Source organism: Misgurnus anguillicaudatus, chromosome 3 (genome assembly GCF_027580225.2).
Source record: "Misgurnus anguillicaudatus chromosome 3, ASM2758022v2, whole genome shotgun sequence".
Lineage (NCBI taxonomy): Eukaryota > Metazoa > Chordata > Actinopteri > Cypriniformes > Cobitidae > Misgurnus > Misgurnus anguillicaudatus.
The window spans coordinates 27,659,815-27,677,565 of record NC_073339.2 but is presented as its reverse complement, the minus strand read 5'-3'; the positions used below and the strand labels follow the sequence as shown (position 1 = coordinate 27,677,565).

Here is a 17,751-nt window from a genome sequence, read left to right as displayed (position 1 = left end):
TGGTCATGAAAATTATAGCATCTAAAGGGAAATTATAGCATTAACAAAGATTAATAAATGCTGTAGAAGTAAGATTCATTGTTAGTTCATGTTCAAAAATGAAACATTATTATGAAATGGTGTTTAACTTATATTTTTAGAATATTTTATACTTTATTACGTTTCTTAACAAATTTTATTGGTGAATTAATTTATCGTTTACAGACAAACGGAAAAACAATGTTCCAGTTGTAATCTGACCTTTTCTTATCTTGTCCTTTACTTTGCCTTAGAACAAGTGAAGTTAAAGCTCTGCATAAGACTGCATCTTTGCTCGATATAGGCAGACTCACAATCTCCCTAATTTTTTATTTGTTTTCACTGCTGATGGAGCTGATTTAATACTAAAAATAAAATAATTTTGAACACAATAAAACAACCACTAAACCTTAAAAAATAAAAGCTAAAAAATAACTGAAGTTCTGGTATAAATCAAACGAGAGAGATAGTATTTGAAAAGAATTGAGTTAAAAGAAGACAGTTGGGTTCACAGAGAGACAAAAGAAACACCTGTTGGGATGGGATGAAAGTAAGAGAGACAGGCCTAAAGGGACCATCACATGGGGCCCTTTGACTAGATTTAATTTTATTCTAAACCATCAGCCAACCATCTCTTTTATTCTACCCTTCTCTGACACAGACCTCTCATTTTGTTTTGTAGTGTTGGCAGCCATTCTGACAAGTTTTTATCATTTTTGTGTTTGGCAAAGTCTGTTGTCTGCCAAAAACCAAAAATCTGTCCTGGTGTGAAGACAAAAGCAAGTGTCACTTATGACCAGTGGCGGCTCGTGACTCCTCATCCGAGGGGCGCTAACTCAAAATAAGTGTTCTGAGTATCATGTGTGTGGTTCTCTTTTCCAAAATATGTGTCCTGCGTGTCGAGAGATCCAGTGTGTTTTGTCAAAATAAGTGTCTGCTGCACACGCGTCAAAACCGTTTATGATAAAAGATGTTCAATACACGCAAGACACTCCCTTAACATTAAACTCTGATTAAGCATGAGATCATGCGAGTATCTGGCAAACGTGAGCATCTCTTTTATCATAAACCCTTTAGACCCGTCTTCAGCAGGCACTTATCTTGGCAAGACACGTGATGCACACATGATCTCTCAAAGCGCAGAACACATATTTTGAAAAAAAGAACCACACACATGAACGCTACATACATGATGTGACGAACTTCGCATCGAGTGCCCTTAAAAAAAAGAAGTCACTAGCCGCCATTGACTACCACAGAGAAAAGTTATGTTAAGTTAAAGTAATGTTACTTGAATTAAAGAAGAATGTGAGCATGTATATTCTTTAACTATACAATTTTTATGTCTTGGACCTGCTTCATGCATGCGCAAACAGAGTGTATTCTGTGTAAAGATCTTATTTATACTGTACATTTTGCAAAGTCTTTCAGTAGTTTAACAAGAAATATTCATTTATCTCCCAGAAGGCAACATTTACTGACAATCCTGTTTAAATGTTGAAATACACCAGGCTCCCAATGTACAGTAAATTGTGTTGACTTCTTGAGTGTCTGTGAATGCTTGCAGTGTAAAAGATGGATCTCAGCATTATATAGCCACTGCTGGGAAAGAATCATAGATAGATAGATAGATAGATAGATAGATACCCCCTTTTAACAATTTCTGGACTATATTTATAATTTGGGGTGTTTGTTTTTGTGATAATAGCTCTGGACAAGCTGAGCACACAGCATCTATACCACCCGACACAGGTGGAAATTGTGCAGTCCAATGTGGTGTTCGACATCAGCAGCCTAATGCTGTATGGGACTCAGGCTGTACCTGTGAGGTTAAAAATCCTGCTGGATCGTTTGTTCAGTGTTCTCAAACAGGAAGAGGTTCTGCACATCCTTCATGGTCTGGGCTGGACCCTCAGAGACTACGTTAGAGGCTACATATTACAGGTAAATTAAAAACATTAAAACAGAAAATGCTAATAACAAGTCTACAGTGCTCATGTAAAAATAAACAGCCACTAAGAATACTCTTAATACTCTCACTTTTCACAAACATTGAGTCCGGCAAACAATACAAAAACAAGAATGTTAAGAGCCACAAATAATATGAATAATTTTCATTTCTGTACATGTGCCTGATTAGATGATGCTCTGTTTATGTATTGTCAATAGTTTTTGCTTCAATCTTCCATGGTAAAAAAAGAAAAGAAATACTGGGAGAAAAAAAGAGTGCAGCTGACAAAAGCCTCTAGAACCACTATCCTTCTTTCCTTCACATTTGCTTATTTAATTAATATCAGACACTTTTTTAATCAAATGTATAGGGTTTTTGGGTTCGCAACAAAACCAAAGTGTTCCTCTATGAATTAGTTGAGAGCAACTGAACATGTGCTTGTGGTTAGCCTTGTGTGTCTAACGCCAATAGCAGAGCGAGGTGGATGGCTTTGGTTTGGAGGCCATACCTAAGTGGAACAACATGCTGAGCCTGAAGGTGGTTTTGAGGCCTTGTACAAGGAAATGGCTTCTGTGAGTAAACCTCTTCCTCTCACACACTTTTTCTCATCATTTGGCTGGAAAGAATTGTACAAGGCTGCAGTTTTTTATTGTTCTATAGTTTTTTGTTTTGTGTGGAATGTATGTTTCTGTCTTTCACTGCTCTACTGTGATAAAATGTACATTAAATAGACATTAAATATGACCTGACAAAATACTGACCACTGTATCTCATGTTGTCTGAAACTTGAGAATTCAATAATGTCTCTATGCAGGGTCTAAAATTTTTGTGGGTTTGCAGTCAAGTAAGGATACTCAGTTGTTGGGATTTTTGTGTTATTTTGTTCAAAATCTTAAGTAGGTACTCAAGGGCTAAAAGGATTTTAGCTTTGATATTAGAATCCATTTTTAAAGTAATTTAATTTGTAAGCAATACTACTCTGATATCATTTGGAGTTTAGTAAATGCCACCCATTGTCCATTACAAGACAATTGAATTGGTAATTGTCAAATCAGTTCTTGACATACATCAATCTATCCTAGTATCCATTTAAAATACTTGCGAGTGAAAGTTTTTAATTTAAAATCTTTTTATTTTTATATGCAAAATTATAACAGAACCTCTTAGCCAAATTGTTTTAAGTTTTTCCAATGTTGCCAATGTTCCATCAAGCATCCATTCTCTACACAATATAGACTGTAAGAATGACAAAAAGTGTACTTGCAGCTGGGCAAATAATAGTGCAAATAAACGTAAAAATAAAACAAAGTATAGTGCAAAGGTAAAGTAAAATAGAAATTTATAGAATAAAATAAAAGAATAAGAACAAAGTTAAACAATAGAATAAAGCAGTAATTTACATTAAGTATATTCTACATATAATGCAGACATTAAGTCAGGTCAGATTGATTTTCTCTTATATTATGACATGCAGACACATATTGTACTGCTAATCTCTCTCTCTCTCTCTCTCTCTCTCTCTCTCTCTCTCTCACTGATGTCTATTACTTATGTTCTATTTCAAAGCTGTTTTCTTGTTATGTACCTGCTTGCTCTTCTCCCTGCCTCATCTGTCTGTCAGTCTACAAGCAGTCTAGAATGCTGAGTATTTTTAATCAAAGCTTTGATACATGTTGTCACAACCCACAGAAGGTGCCAGCAGAAGCATGTGTGCAAGAATCTTAATTCTGCCTTCATAAATATTTAATGTTATAAAAGACAGGAAAGAGGTGTGGAAAAGAGCATGGGCGTAAATTTCATCTTAAAAGGGGGCTGAAATTTCTCCAAAGCAATTTTTGAAGGGGACACAAACAATACAAACACAACTGTGCATGTAGGGATATGTGTACACAAAGAAAAACCTAGTATTCATCTTCGAAATCATTTTTTTATTGCAATGTTTTTGAAGTCTACTATCAAGCCACTAATGAAATTTTAATAATGATACCGATATCAAAATCTAATGTTTAAAGTGAATAAATTGACTACTGAACAACTTTGTTCTCTTTCTCAGCGGACATTATTTTTATTGAAGTATTGTGTTTATATGAGGTAAAGTATAATCGCAATATTGCCAAAATCCAATTATATCTTGAAAACCTTTAAAACATAACTTAACTGTGATTTACAGTATCACACCTGAGTTCAGTTTCTCTAGCCACACCCAGGCCTGATTACAGCCACACCTGTTCGCAATCAAGAAATCACTTAAATAGGACCTGCCTGAAAAATTGAAGTAGACCAAAAGATCCTCAAAGCTACATGTCATGTTACGATTCAAAGAAATTCAAGAAAGGTTATAAAGCCATTTTTTAAAGCTTTGGGACTCCAGTGAACCACAGTGAGAGACATTATCCACAAATGGCGAAAACATGCAACAGTGGTGGACCTTTCCAGGAGTGGCCAGCTGACCAAAATTACCCCAATATGACACATCCAAGAGGTCACAAAAGACCCCACAACAACATCCAAAGAACTGCAGGCTCCACTTGCCTCAGTTAATTCTTTCCCCACCAGCATTTTCAAAAAAAGTTGCCAGCCAACGCCAGCATTTTTCATGATTTTCACAAAAGTTTAATGCCTTCCAGAAAATCTTCTTTATAAACATACAATATATCAAATAAAAGAACAGAAGGTAGGATGAAAAAACGTTTCATCCTACCTTCATTAGTTCTCTTTTTATTACCTCTCAAATATGGGTACGTTTTCTCAAAAACACCAAATTTTGGGCAAAAAGGTGAGATAATTCCATTTTTTGCAAAAGACTTTTGATAGAGATCAGATGGAGAGCGATCTTTAAAACATACACAGAGTTCTTTGTCTTTCACGTGAGGCATTACTTCCGGGTTGTAAAAGTTGCGGAAGTGCGCCACCTGGTGGATAATAGCGGTATTATGGAAAGCTGGAAATTCTTGTCATTGGCAGGGAAGCGTTTTCTCTTAATTGACGAGATAACTCATCAATGGCGGGGAAAGAGTTAAGGTTAGTGTTCATGACTCCACCATAAGAAAGAGACTGGGCAAAAGTGGCCTGCATGGCAGAGTTTTTCAGAAGTCAGTTTTGCCAGGAAACCTCTTGATGATCCCAAAGACTTATGGGAAAATACTCTTAGGACTGACAAGACAAAAGTTAAGCTTTTTGGAAGGTGTGTGTCCCATTACATCTGGCGTAAAAAAGTAACAGCATTTCAGAAAAAGGTCACATAAAATATGGTGATGGTTGTGTGATGGTCTGGGGTTGTTTTGCTGCTTCAGGACCTGGAAGACCATGAATTCTGCTATGTATCAAAAAATCCTGAAGGACACGGTCCGGCTGTTTGTGACCTCAAGTTGAAGCAAACTTTGGTTTTGCAGCAGAACAATGATCCAAAACACACCATTGCCCGCTCTCGAGGGTTCCCTAAGCTTGGATGCCCTAGCTCACACATGGTCAGATCATCTCAAGAAGTACGCCTTCCCCCCTGCTCAGGTTCTGAGCAAGGTCAGGGAAGAAGGGCATCAGATTCTCTTCGTTGTGCCTCTTTGGCCCAACTAGACCTGGTACTCAGAGCTCTCACTACTGGCGAATGCTTCTTCTTGGCTGATCCCCCTAAGGCAAGACCTTCTGTCTCAGGGGTAGGGCACGATCTGGCAACCAAGGCCAGACCTGTGGAACCTCCATGTTTGGCTTTTGGATGCCTTAGCTGGGTTTCCGCCATGGATAAGTTGCAATCTGACATGTTTTGTTTGGAGCTATTTGGTTCATTAATAAGTAGCTCTGTTTTAGTGGAGTTAAGCATAAGAAAATTATTTGCCATCCACTTACTAATGTCATTGGCACAATCTGCTAGCCGAGAAAACTAGTTGGTTTAGTCAGGTTCCGAGGAAATGTAAAGCTAGGTGTCGTCAGCATAACAATGAAAACTAATGTTATGTTTCCTGATAATATCTTCTAGAGGTCTAGGAGAAATAAGTCATTGTTACCGTGCTGAATGTCTGTTTCTATAGACTCTTCATTTCTAGTTAGTTTCACAACAGTATAAAATGGAATTGAGGGTTCTTATGATTTTCTCCTATAAGTTTGCTGATATGGGTAGATCTAGCGGTTTTCAGAGTCCATAGTGTTAAACATTCTTTTTCCATGCGTCACACCATACCTCTAACTTTGTAGTCCTCCATCTATGCTCCATTTTTTTCTAGCTACCTTTTAAGGGCTGCGGCTTGATGATCATACCATGGGGCAGATATTTTTCTTTAATCCCTTTTAACCTAATATCGGCAACAGCTTCCAGCATAGTGGAAAAAACTTTGTTTAAAATTTCTTTCACCAGGTCAAGAACTTTGTGGTTATCTGCTACAGGATGAATTTGAGAGAGGTCTGGAAGATTGCAGATAAAGCTATCTTTTGTCCTGGAGATTACTGTTCTTCCTAATTGTTAACTTGGTGTGGCACATGATATTTTATTTAAGGGTACCATGAAATGGCTATGGTCTGAGATAGCATGACTCTGAGGTGAAATTCCTGAGGTGATGTTATTAATATTGAGTGTTACAGTTATGTGTGGGTCCTGTTACACTTTTTTGACACCAGAATATCCAATAAAGCTAGTTCCTATGAATCTTTTGGTTTGATGATGTGGATGTTAAAGTCACCAATGATTACGGCGACAGAGCCTTAGTGCATACATGAGAATATTTATGGTTAGCATTAGCCAAAACTTTTAGCTAAGCTCTAATGTAAGATGCTCTGGCTCCTGGTATACATTTAACTATGGTGGCTGCTGCCTCTACTGTATTTCCACGTTCTGTAAAATAGAATCACCTATAACCAGGGTGCCTGTAACAGACGTCTCAGCCGGTGTGCTGCTGTGTGGCGGGAACTTGTTTGAAATAAAAACAGGAGCGGGAGAGAGGTGCTTTTTATTCTTTACGACTAGCCTACAGCATTGTCTCTAATGTCGGCACCGAGCCATGTTCATTATCCATTACACTAGCCGCATCCTTAACATTGTCTGAAACATTAACAGTAGTAATCTTACTAGCGTTCAGATGTACGCGTCTAATTCTGCAACCTTCTCCGTCAGCTTTACTTAAAACAAGTGAAGCCCTGGTTGCTGACTGAAGAAGCTAAGGTATGCATGTGGCATAAAATGCAGGTTACGATAACCATTGAAGGAGCTATTGTTTTACAGTTTGCGTGCACAATGGGGTCTCCGTTGTTTACCAGAATGCAATCCATGAAGCTTTTTCACGTGGGGGACGAGGTCCTCGAGACGGTCCTGGCTCAATCCTTTCACAGGTCTACCTGTGATAGTCGCCGAGCCAACGCTTCTCTGGGTCTGCTTTTCCATAGCCTCCCGTTCTGCACTTAAGAGTGAGTGTAAACCTGGAAAACACACATCAAATAAATCCGGCATTATAGATCAGCTAAGGGAGAGTAGGGTAGGCAGGCATTATTGGCAAAACAATTATTGGTGATAAACAAACGCTAGCCTGCACCGCTTGGTGATGCTAGCTGGCTATATGCTATTAGCAGGTGTTACTAGTAAAGGATGTTGCTTTTACTTTAACTATTTGATAACGACAAATGTATGTTTGCCCAAGTTTAACTATTGTGTTCTAAATTAGGTTTAAAGAAAAGCAGAAAAAAAACTGAAGATTTAGGATAAACTCGAAACAGCCCCAAACTTAGTTCACAAGGCAGCAGCAATGAACCGAAAAGCAGCAGTGAATCATTAAACAAAACAGGTAGGGGTAAAGGGACGAACTTCAAGTAAAAATTTATTTAAACGTCTGATGAAAACACAATTGTTACAAAAAAATACATAAAGTATGAATGATGTTCAGCTTAATTTTCAGTAATTAAATTTGAAGTGGTTGATTGCAATATACTAATATAAAATTTAATAAACACTATTACTGAAAATCGGATACAATTTACTTATAATGAAATGGCAAATTTAACTTTACAGTTAATCTAGACCCTTTTTACATTATGCTAAAATTTATATTTTCAGTACCTGATTTATTTATTTATGATTATTTTTTAAACAATTGCAACTATTAAATTGTAAAGACGATAACAAATACAAATAAATGTTTCAAGATTTTGTACTATTGTTTTTGCTGCATTCATAAATAGGAGCACTGCATTTATTTGACTAATTACCCAAAATAGACGAAAGCACATTGAATACAAATTTGCATATTAAATGAGTATTTTGTGACCAAGGTCTTTTTTTACTAAATGTCATCTTTAATAATAACACATATACCATAATTTCAGTGGATGAATAATAGGCTTTCTTAAAAAAACTAACAAGAAAAAAAAACAACACACACAGCACACAAGTAATTTTTCATGGTACTGACAAAAAAAGATATATTTATTTTGAAAATGTAAACAATGGTCCTAAAGAGCTCCTTTTTTAAAATTCTGAGAATATAAGTGATCTATAGAGTGAATATAATGTTCAATAGAAAATAGTTTGGAGCATACACTCAAATGGGAGTAGAAGAGCATGCACATGTGCATGTGTTTGAGCATGTGTTGGCTGCCAAAGTCCTGTCTGCCGGCTTTATGTGCTTTGTTCTTTTGCTTTTGTTCTGATCTATTGTCAGAGCCTTGACTGCTGATAACTCAGTGATTTTTTGTGCCCTTCATAGGAGAACTTATGTGTGTGTGTGTGTGTGGGGGGGGGGGCTGCTTCTTAAGGCTCCGTGGTCACAGCAACATAAGCACCTTTGTAGACATCTGTTATGATGCTGGGTGATATGTGAAAAATTGGAAAACCTTAGAATGCCAGTACAGACCCTTTTTCTAGTCCTTTGCCAGCACCTTCTTCTCTCCCTCATCCTCTCCCAGCTGTAAGATGTAAGCTGGAACACCATCCTGACAGAAATGGAGACCAGATGCCTGTACTTCTCTGCTGTGACTTGGCCGCTCCCCAGCAGATGGAATTCCGATTAGTCTGGGCTGTCTCATGTTCTTCTAGAATAAAGCAATGAGGAGGAGTAGGGAAAGTGGAGGAAGGGGCCATGGCCGCCAACTTGTGGATTCGCCCCAGGCTGAGCGACATTCCCAGTAATGTTCTTGTCCTTGTAGAACATTCAGCTTCTGCTGGCTTCCTTGAGCTCTTTTATGAAATGCAGTGTCTCTGACTATGACATAGATTCTAGGAGAGCCAGATGGAAGTGCTATGCTAAGCTAACTACCCCGTCTCATTCATTCCCATTTTATTGCACGTTGAACCACCCCCCCCCCACAGCATTCATTTACCTAGCCTACGCCCTCTTGTCCCTCAGGGACAGGCCAGGGTGTCCAAACAATGAGTCTATTTTATTCAAATAAACCTAACATCTGGGTGCAGTATGTTTGGCCCATCGTGTATGGCGCAAAGGAATTTGTAGGGGGTACAACCCATCGTGCTACAGAAAGGCACAATATGCTCCCTTCCTGATGTATATAATGAAGGATGTCCTATGGCCAACAGACATAATTTGGTTAAGAGAGGAGGTACCAGATCCCAGATAACTGCAACCACAAGCTGCCTCACAGTCATTATACAGACAAAAACACACAGTAGCCCATCAGCTCTGAATGTAATCTTTATGTATTCACTGGATTGACCATTATCCATATAGTGTCATTCAAAGAGTAGTCCACCCAAATATTAAATTTCTTTCAACATTTACAGTACTTGCCTTTATGCCATCCAGGTGTATATAATTTTCTTTCTTTCTTCAAAACACATTTGAGTTATGTTTTTTGAACCAATGAAGTTTGCCGTTATATTTAGGGGTACAAGCACCGAAGGAACCCTGTTGTATTTGTACTGATTTTTTATTATTTTTCTGTCCTAAAATTGTCTGGTTAGCCAAAACCGTAAGTCCTAGACACACCAAATTTTACAGGATGGTCTCAAATCTCCCCCACTACTGCACATACACACCCCAATCTGACCAGTTTTTTTGACATGCATAAAATTATTCCCAATTTTAAGCTTTTTATAAACTTTTTTAAAACTCATCCTAGACCATTTGTCCAATTAACACCATATTTGTTATGTACCTGTATCACCCAGAGACCCTGTTGACAAAAATTTGTCAGAAGAATTCAGATACATTAAATGGTTTAGTAAATATAGTTTAATAAGTGTATCGGGCCATGTCTGCAAAAATATATTGACTTATTATATATATTAAAATTCTTTTGATCAACTTTTTTTCATTAGTGTTTTTAGATGATACATGCAGTTTTTCATATAATCAGTCAAATGGTTTAAGAGGAGATCGAACAAGAAGTTTTTGCCTTCTCAAAATGGACGACGGACTACAACACGTTGTATTCCACTAGAGGGATGTACAACATATATTTAAGATTGTTTAGTTTACAATCTGTATAAAAGGTTTCATAAATGAATGGTGCAAAATGGTACAATCTTAGTCTAAACATTTTTCAAATATATTTGTGATCTCAAAAATGCCATTTATGAAATGAGTGTATGACAGAAAACTGTGCGTATGGTTGTTTTTATGCAAGACTTGGCATTTATCAATATGGACATGAGCGGTGGATCATAAAATCTCACGTCAGGTTTCACCTTGTGTATGCAAGTTTTGAGTTAACATTAATATGTATGTTTTATCCATCTGAAAAGGAATAATGAGAAAAAGTTAGAAATAGTGTTTTCATAGTTTAACAAATGGAAAATGAGATTTCTGCTAAATTTTCCCACAAAAAATACTGTAGTATTTAGCTCAGTAAAACTGCAATTACTGTAGTTTGTGCTTTAAAGCTTTAACAACTTTCAACAGCTTTAAACATCCATCCAAGCTCAGAAATATATGAGACTCCTTTTAATTTATACACAGCTCCCTGTGAGTGTGCGTGCAAGGGAGAGAGAAAAAGCTTAACAGTCCAAGAAAAAGATAAATGTATTTTATGTGATTTGTCATTAATTTTACGCTGCTATGTGCAAACTCTACAACCAAATTGACGTATACAGTATGATATTTATTTACATTTATTTATATTTTTATGCATTGATGCATCATAAAAATAATTACACTAGACAGCTCTAATATGGTGCATTGTGTATTAGTATAATTCTAAAAACATTACTACAGTTAAATACTAATATATATATATATATATAGTTTATAGTTTATATTTAATTATTTGAAATTACAATGTTGGCATTTGGTGTAAGATTAATTTCTCTTCAGTGATCTGGCTCCAAACTGCATTTTCCCAATTTCCTTTTGTTTTTCAAGCTACTTCAATGATCTTGAAAGGTGAAAGTTCAGTATCCATGGAGACGTTCCTCGGTGTGAACGGGTTATGTTTCTTCATGTTGTAAACTCTAGGGGTGAAGCTTCATTTATATGGGCGTAATATTAATATTTATCTGCAATATTTATCAGCACCATTCATTCGTGCAACAGAATTGGCAGCATATGAACGTTTAATGAATTACACTTGAGCGTTGTCGTAAGATGATATTTGTGCACGGATCTGTGCTTGTTTCTACGTTAGATTGATAAATGAGGCCTAGTATCATTTGTCTATTGTAATAGTACTGTACACAAAATAATGTGTGTTGAAAGACACTTTGTGATCTATGGGTTGGAGAATCAGGCTTAAAACTTGATGGTTTGACCCCCATGGCCAGCAGATTAAAGAAACTTAATTCACTTGTAGCGTTACCTGTAGAGATACAAATATTCCATCAAATATTCCTCCCAGTTGTGCCTGTAAAGTTGTACATGCAGTACATAAAGTCATTACATTTTAGGTACTTTTATTATTTTAATGTTGTACATTTTAGCGTATCTCCAACTGTACATAAACTTACATAATACATAAATACCTTTCTAATACAGTTTGTGTCTTTCACTGTATCTAAAACAGAAATTGCATATTACACAATTACATAAATGCTGAAAAACGTCTCATTCTTTCTTCTTGCGCTAACCTTTGCCTCAACCTACCTCTAATCTTGCCTGAGAAACTTCCATTTTAGGTATTCAAGCTCTGTACAGAAATTTTGGAAATGGAAAACTTTTTTGTCCAAATGTGTCCTGACACAGCTTTCCGTGCCACGGCCCATCCCTTTACCTCCACCACCTCCTTACTGGAGTTCAGATAACTCCCACCGTCATCTAACCTGCTTTTTGTTATCACTGGCTTATGCCTTGTCCATGGGCTGTGCAGAGCCACAGTGTTTCTAAAGGTGGAATTCTTGCATGTGGTTATGATTTCGGGACGTCAAGCTGGATTTGACTTTTTAAGGCATATGCTTTGCTTTGGGCTAGCCGAGTCAGCTTTAGGCACATCAAAGGTTTGGTGCACTGAATCAAAGTGATTATACCCACTCTATCTCCCCTTCAACCCCCTGCCTAAAGCAAGCTCTTGCGTACCTAAATATGTTGCCAGCTGGAGCAGAACTCACACATAAGTTATCATAATAACCTTTACTTTTCTTTTGTTTATTCACACCTTTACTAACATACAGTATTTTAGATACTATTTACTGATTTTGGGTCTAGTTTTTGTGATACTGTGCTTCATCACTAAACAAAGAACATACTAGGCAGCAATGTATACTCTCTGTTTTTTTTTTAATAGGTACTCAATTCTTAGAGCAACTTTAGGTGAGCTTACAAGATTTGTTTTTATCTCAAATGAGCTACTGAGCTTCTTTCTGTTACTCCATCCATCTGTTATTTTAGCTTTTTTCTTGTTATCCACTATATGTCCATAGTTATACAATTGTCAAACAGAGGCGCAAACATTTTTGAAGTTGTATGATTATGTGCAGACAATATACAGGGGAATTTAGAAGTAATGTTGCCTAAAGACACTACTCCTTTTGGCCTCACCTGTGATAGTTTGTGTATTAGTAAGTCTATTGTGATTCTGAGAGACTATTGAAGCACATGCACATGGTACACACCCACGTTCCTAAATATTCCTGATAAAATGTACCTTCAATGCCTTTGGGTGTACCTTTTGATAAGTGTCTGTCACATAACTGCAAATGTTAGCAGAAAGTGTTATTAGAAGAGAGGTTAAAGGTACATTTAGTTTTTCAGTACATTTAGGAGTAGTCTTGCATTTGCTGAAGTGTAGGAAAAAAACAGATGCTAAAGAGCAAAGCTCTTATTGCGTAAACGCTAAACAGTGTGATGATTAAATTTTATTGACTTGACCATCATAATTACCCGCAGTCTAACTCTTTCAAAGTTGCCATGAAATGGAAGTAGTGATTGTCTTATTTTCCCCCTGGTGACGTATATCCAATTGAAATGGCTTCTGAAATGGGTATAAAAGGTAGGCCAGGACTTGAATTCATTCATCAAAAATGTAGTGGATAGTTGAAAGTTGGTGTTTTTGGAAGTTGGTCATGTTGCTATTTACTAGTCGCTGCGATCTTTGCCCGGACCCTGCCCACCTGCCATACAATATGACCGGAAGTAAAGAGAGATCATTTTGAGGAGGGGAGTAAATTTGCGTTTTTGATTAAAGGGCACATGATTTTTTTAAATAATGAAAATAATTAATATATTTTATTGTTTTTTTTCGTTCATAGCTCAGCTTTACTTGCACATAATACGGATGGTGTGTGAATGGTTGCAGTGAGCCTAGCCCAAGTGAATGGACAGACAATTAGGGGTGTCATGTGTGTGACCATGTGTGGTCAGTCCAGACATGTCCCTGAGAGTGAGTGTCTCACCGTTTGAGAGAGCACTGGTCCCTAGCAGTGTCATGCAGTCAAGCTTTGGATCTGGCCTTCATTAGTAAGCGCAGAGTCTAAGCAGTGCTGGATCCCAGTCATTGATTCTCTTTGGCAGCACTAGAAGTGAGCTCATTCAGGTCACGTCATGGTCCCCTCTGCTCTGAAGAGCAGCACTTTGTATCACCCCACTGACCGCTCCATCTCTTTCTTTCTTTCTCTCTCTCTTTAACTACAACAACATATCTTTTAAATGCAAACTATGCGTCCTCACTATGGTGCTGTCCACTTCATAAAATGTTTATAAATTTTTTTTTGTCATTTTCGTCATCAGGAGGGTGATCCGCGCACACCGTCCACATACAGCTGAAAATTTGAGACAGCGGAGACAGTATACTTACAACAGCGCATGCACGTGAAAATATTGAGACAGGACACTTCACTACAAACAACAGGCAACAGACAGCGTTTGCACACACACCATATTCTTTTCTTTCATTTTCACTTCTTACAAGAGCAGAAAGCTGTGGAATATCTTTATCACCAATGTTTGATTCCTGTTCTTTGTTTTTTTGTTGTCTGTTCTAAACTTCCTTTGAAATGGTGGATCCACTACTTTTCTTCATCTGTCCTAAATTTATACCGATATGAAATGTTGCGAATCAGTGCTGCCCTGACTGCCTGGTAGAGTAATAATTTGAATAAGAAATAATTTGTATTGCGTACCTGTCGAAAACCGCATGTAGTCACACTATACTTTGAAAGCTGCGCGGACGCGGAGAAAAGTATACCCGGCCCTTTAATCGACATGCTAATCTTTCATATGAGTCTTAAACAGACACACACACCCACACATATATAAGCACGTGCGCACAAGCAATGCACACACACACAAACCAGTCATTTCTAAATGTTATCAATCCTTCTACCTATATATGCAATAATGAAGTGCAATTTTATGTTTTGTTGGTTCGACTGCTGTGTTCTGGTTCTCCACTGTGAACAGAAAGCACTTTCACCTAAAAGCTTTGTTCTGTACATTTACTCAATGAAAGTAAAGCATACATTTCAATAGTGCAGCTCCTTGGTTTGTGCATCTCCAATCTAGAGGGACCCTTTCAGCAACTATTGACTATGTATCATCAATACAGAGTTCAAACGATCACAATAATAGCTTCACCACTCTCACTGAAAGTCTGTGCATTTGTGATGAGACACTGTGCATTAATGTGTTTGTGGCCTACTCCTGGTTACAGTAAACCATGGCTGACTCCTCTGCAGGGAAGCATTTTATGAGGTCAGTTGCTGTTAAATGTTAAAATCAAAATATGAATATGAACAGCAAAGTACCTTGAATCATGGCAATAGCCAGCTATGAGGCCACCGAGGTCCGGACCTCATAAAATTTTTCATATTAAAAAATAAAATTGAAGTTATCTGAATGACTAATTAGCAATTTAAAATTATACACATTGGCATCAGCATATATAATAAAGTTTGGACAGTTTACTGTATAGTTAAGCATAAAATGATGGAGAGGCGCTGGCGGCCGCAGGTGCAGCATTCACATTGTTGCTAGATCCCATTGCGAAAAATCCTCTTTAGACGTAGTGTTTAATGTTTTAGCAATTATTGTGACACTTTGGGTAATTTATAAAGTGAGAATATGCTGGTTAGTGTTAGTGATGTCTCTGATTTAGTTCTGATTTTCTACTTTCTTTATAGCCTATTTTGTTTGTTTTCGTACTACCATCTGGCAACATGCGGTGACTAGCACCTAAACAGTAATCAAATGGCACATCATTTCGCATGGTCAGGTTATTCAGGCTATTCAACACTAAAAATGAGTAGAAAATAACACGGGTACAAAGATGTTTTGGCTTAAGTGAAATATGCCAAATATGTAAACATTGGCCAAAAAGAAGGATATGTTATTTTATTCAGTTTAAGAGTTAGCATATAAGTCATGCATATAAATCATGCTGAAAACATTCATAAGAGCACTGAACAAAGTTCTTGTTCATATAGCCTACACTCTTAAAACGAATGTGTTAAATCAACACATCCCGTGTCTAGTCAAGGACAACACACCCAGTGTGTTGTCCTTAATTTAACACATCTCTGTGTTATTTTTAGAACAACACACTTTGTGTTGTTTTAACACATCTTGTGTTGTCCCTTTTATTTATATGAACTCTAAATCAGCACGAAATGACACATAATGTGTTAAAATTAACACATAATGTGTTAAATAGTTTAACACAAAGCAATGTGTTAAAATTAACACACCTTGAAAAATTAGTTTATTATGCAATCGGAATGATATGATGTTGAAATGCTTGAGGAAATTTCAATGTTAGCTTATTACAATTAATGAATCATGTTTTGTAAAAAGTATGCTTATCCAAATATACTAAAACTTCACTAGAAGTACATTTGTGTTTAGCATATTTCTTAAAAGTGTAATTACGCACATTTATTACCAGCATACTTCTAGTACACTTAATATAAATACAATAAAAAATTCTTAAGTTTAGCATATTTCTTTAAAATGTAATAAAGCATATATTTATTACCAGCATATTTCTAGTACACTTAATATAAATACATTAAAAATATTCTTAAGTTTACGATATTTCTTAAAAATGTAATTAAGTATATATTTATTACCAGTGTACTTCTAGTATACTTTAAAAAAATATATGTTTAAATGCAATTTAACATATTTTTAATACACTTGAAATAAGTATGTTGGAAAAACAAATGTATTATAAACATACTATTTGTATTTTAAGTATATTTTTAATACATTAAATACTACGTCTTTTTGACCTGGGTAAAGAATTCCCTAAATCTAAAATAAACCTTTATTTTGCCAGAGCGGACAGAATTACATTTATTAAGTTCATTTTAAAACGGCAGATATGAACACGAATCCACATACTGAATATTTCATTTAATAAATTTGTTATGTTACAACCTTTTAGATCCTGCAGTGTTTGCAATAAAATAGGCGCTGGTGCTCAACCTAAAATCTAAAATAAACCTTTTACTTTTTGTCAGAGTGGCCAGTATTACATCTTACCACAGCGGTTTTAAAAGACACTAGTTTACAATCCGCCCCTGCTGCGAATTATCTCACACACACACATACGCAGCAGCTTCTGTAAGTTGACTGATCAGAAAAATAGCGTATAGTTAAATAGATAACAGCAGATTTAAGTTTAACCAGATACAACTAAAATATTTGATTCTTGCGCGACTTTAAAGAAAGCTCTTGACAAAACAAACGTTTATATTAAACAGTATTTGTCATAAAATACATGCTGCCACTTCACCTAAAATCTAAAATAATACTTTATTTTTGTCAGAGCAGACAATATAAGATTTGTTGTATAATATACACAACCCTCATTAGTTTACAATCCTCCCCTGCTGTGAATTCCCTCACAGACATACACACACACACACACACACACACACACACACACACACACACACACACACACACGGTCATAAGATCAGCTTGTGAAAGCTTGTGGCTGATCAATAAAATAGACTATAGTTGAAAAGATAATATCAGATTTAGGTTTAACCAGATACATAAACTATTTGAAATCTTGATCGTCTATAAGAAACTTTTGATAAAACAAACGTTTATATCAAGCTGTGTTTGTCATAAAATACACGCTGCCACTTCACCTAAAATCTAAAATAATACTTTATTTTTGTCAGAGCATACAATATAAGATTCGTTGTATAATATACACATATTCACACATGGTTTTAAGAAGCCAATAATTAAAAACAAACCCTGAAGATGGGATGAAAATGTCTTTAATCGTTTAAAAGTTTCCTAAAGTCATATATATGGATGCATCAGCGTAAGTTATCTGTCACCGTCGGTGCGCGAGCTTTAATGCGCGTGAACATAGAGATCGAGGTTGTGAAAAGACTCACGGCTCTCGTGAACCGGTTAAAATTTTTATTTAGTTTAGACTTTAGTCTAAAGATTGTAGTATTGATG

The 17,751-nt window shown here is 36.4% G+C and overlaps 1 protein-coding gene across 7 annotated transcripts in view; it reads left to right on the top strand.

The window, feature by feature from the left end:
• Positions 1 to 17,751, top strand: part of bnc2 (basonuclin zinc finger protein 2) — a 384,791-nt gene that overhangs the window by 302,410 nt on the left and 64,630 nt on the right. For 5 of the 7 annotated variants that reach the window (XM_055205284.2, XM_055205283.2, XM_073863763.1 and 2 more), the window contains one exon: positions 1,727 to 1,962. The exons of 1 other annotated variant lie outside the window; for it this stretch is intronic. In XM_055205284.2, coding sequence (XP_055061259.2) covers positions 1,727 to 1,962 — 236 coding nt within the window. Of the gene's footprint in view, positions 1 to 1,726; positions 1,963 to 2,482; positions 2,542 to 17,751 lie in introns of those variants that run through there. One more of the 7 variants, XM_055205287.2, reaches the window with a different exon arrangement.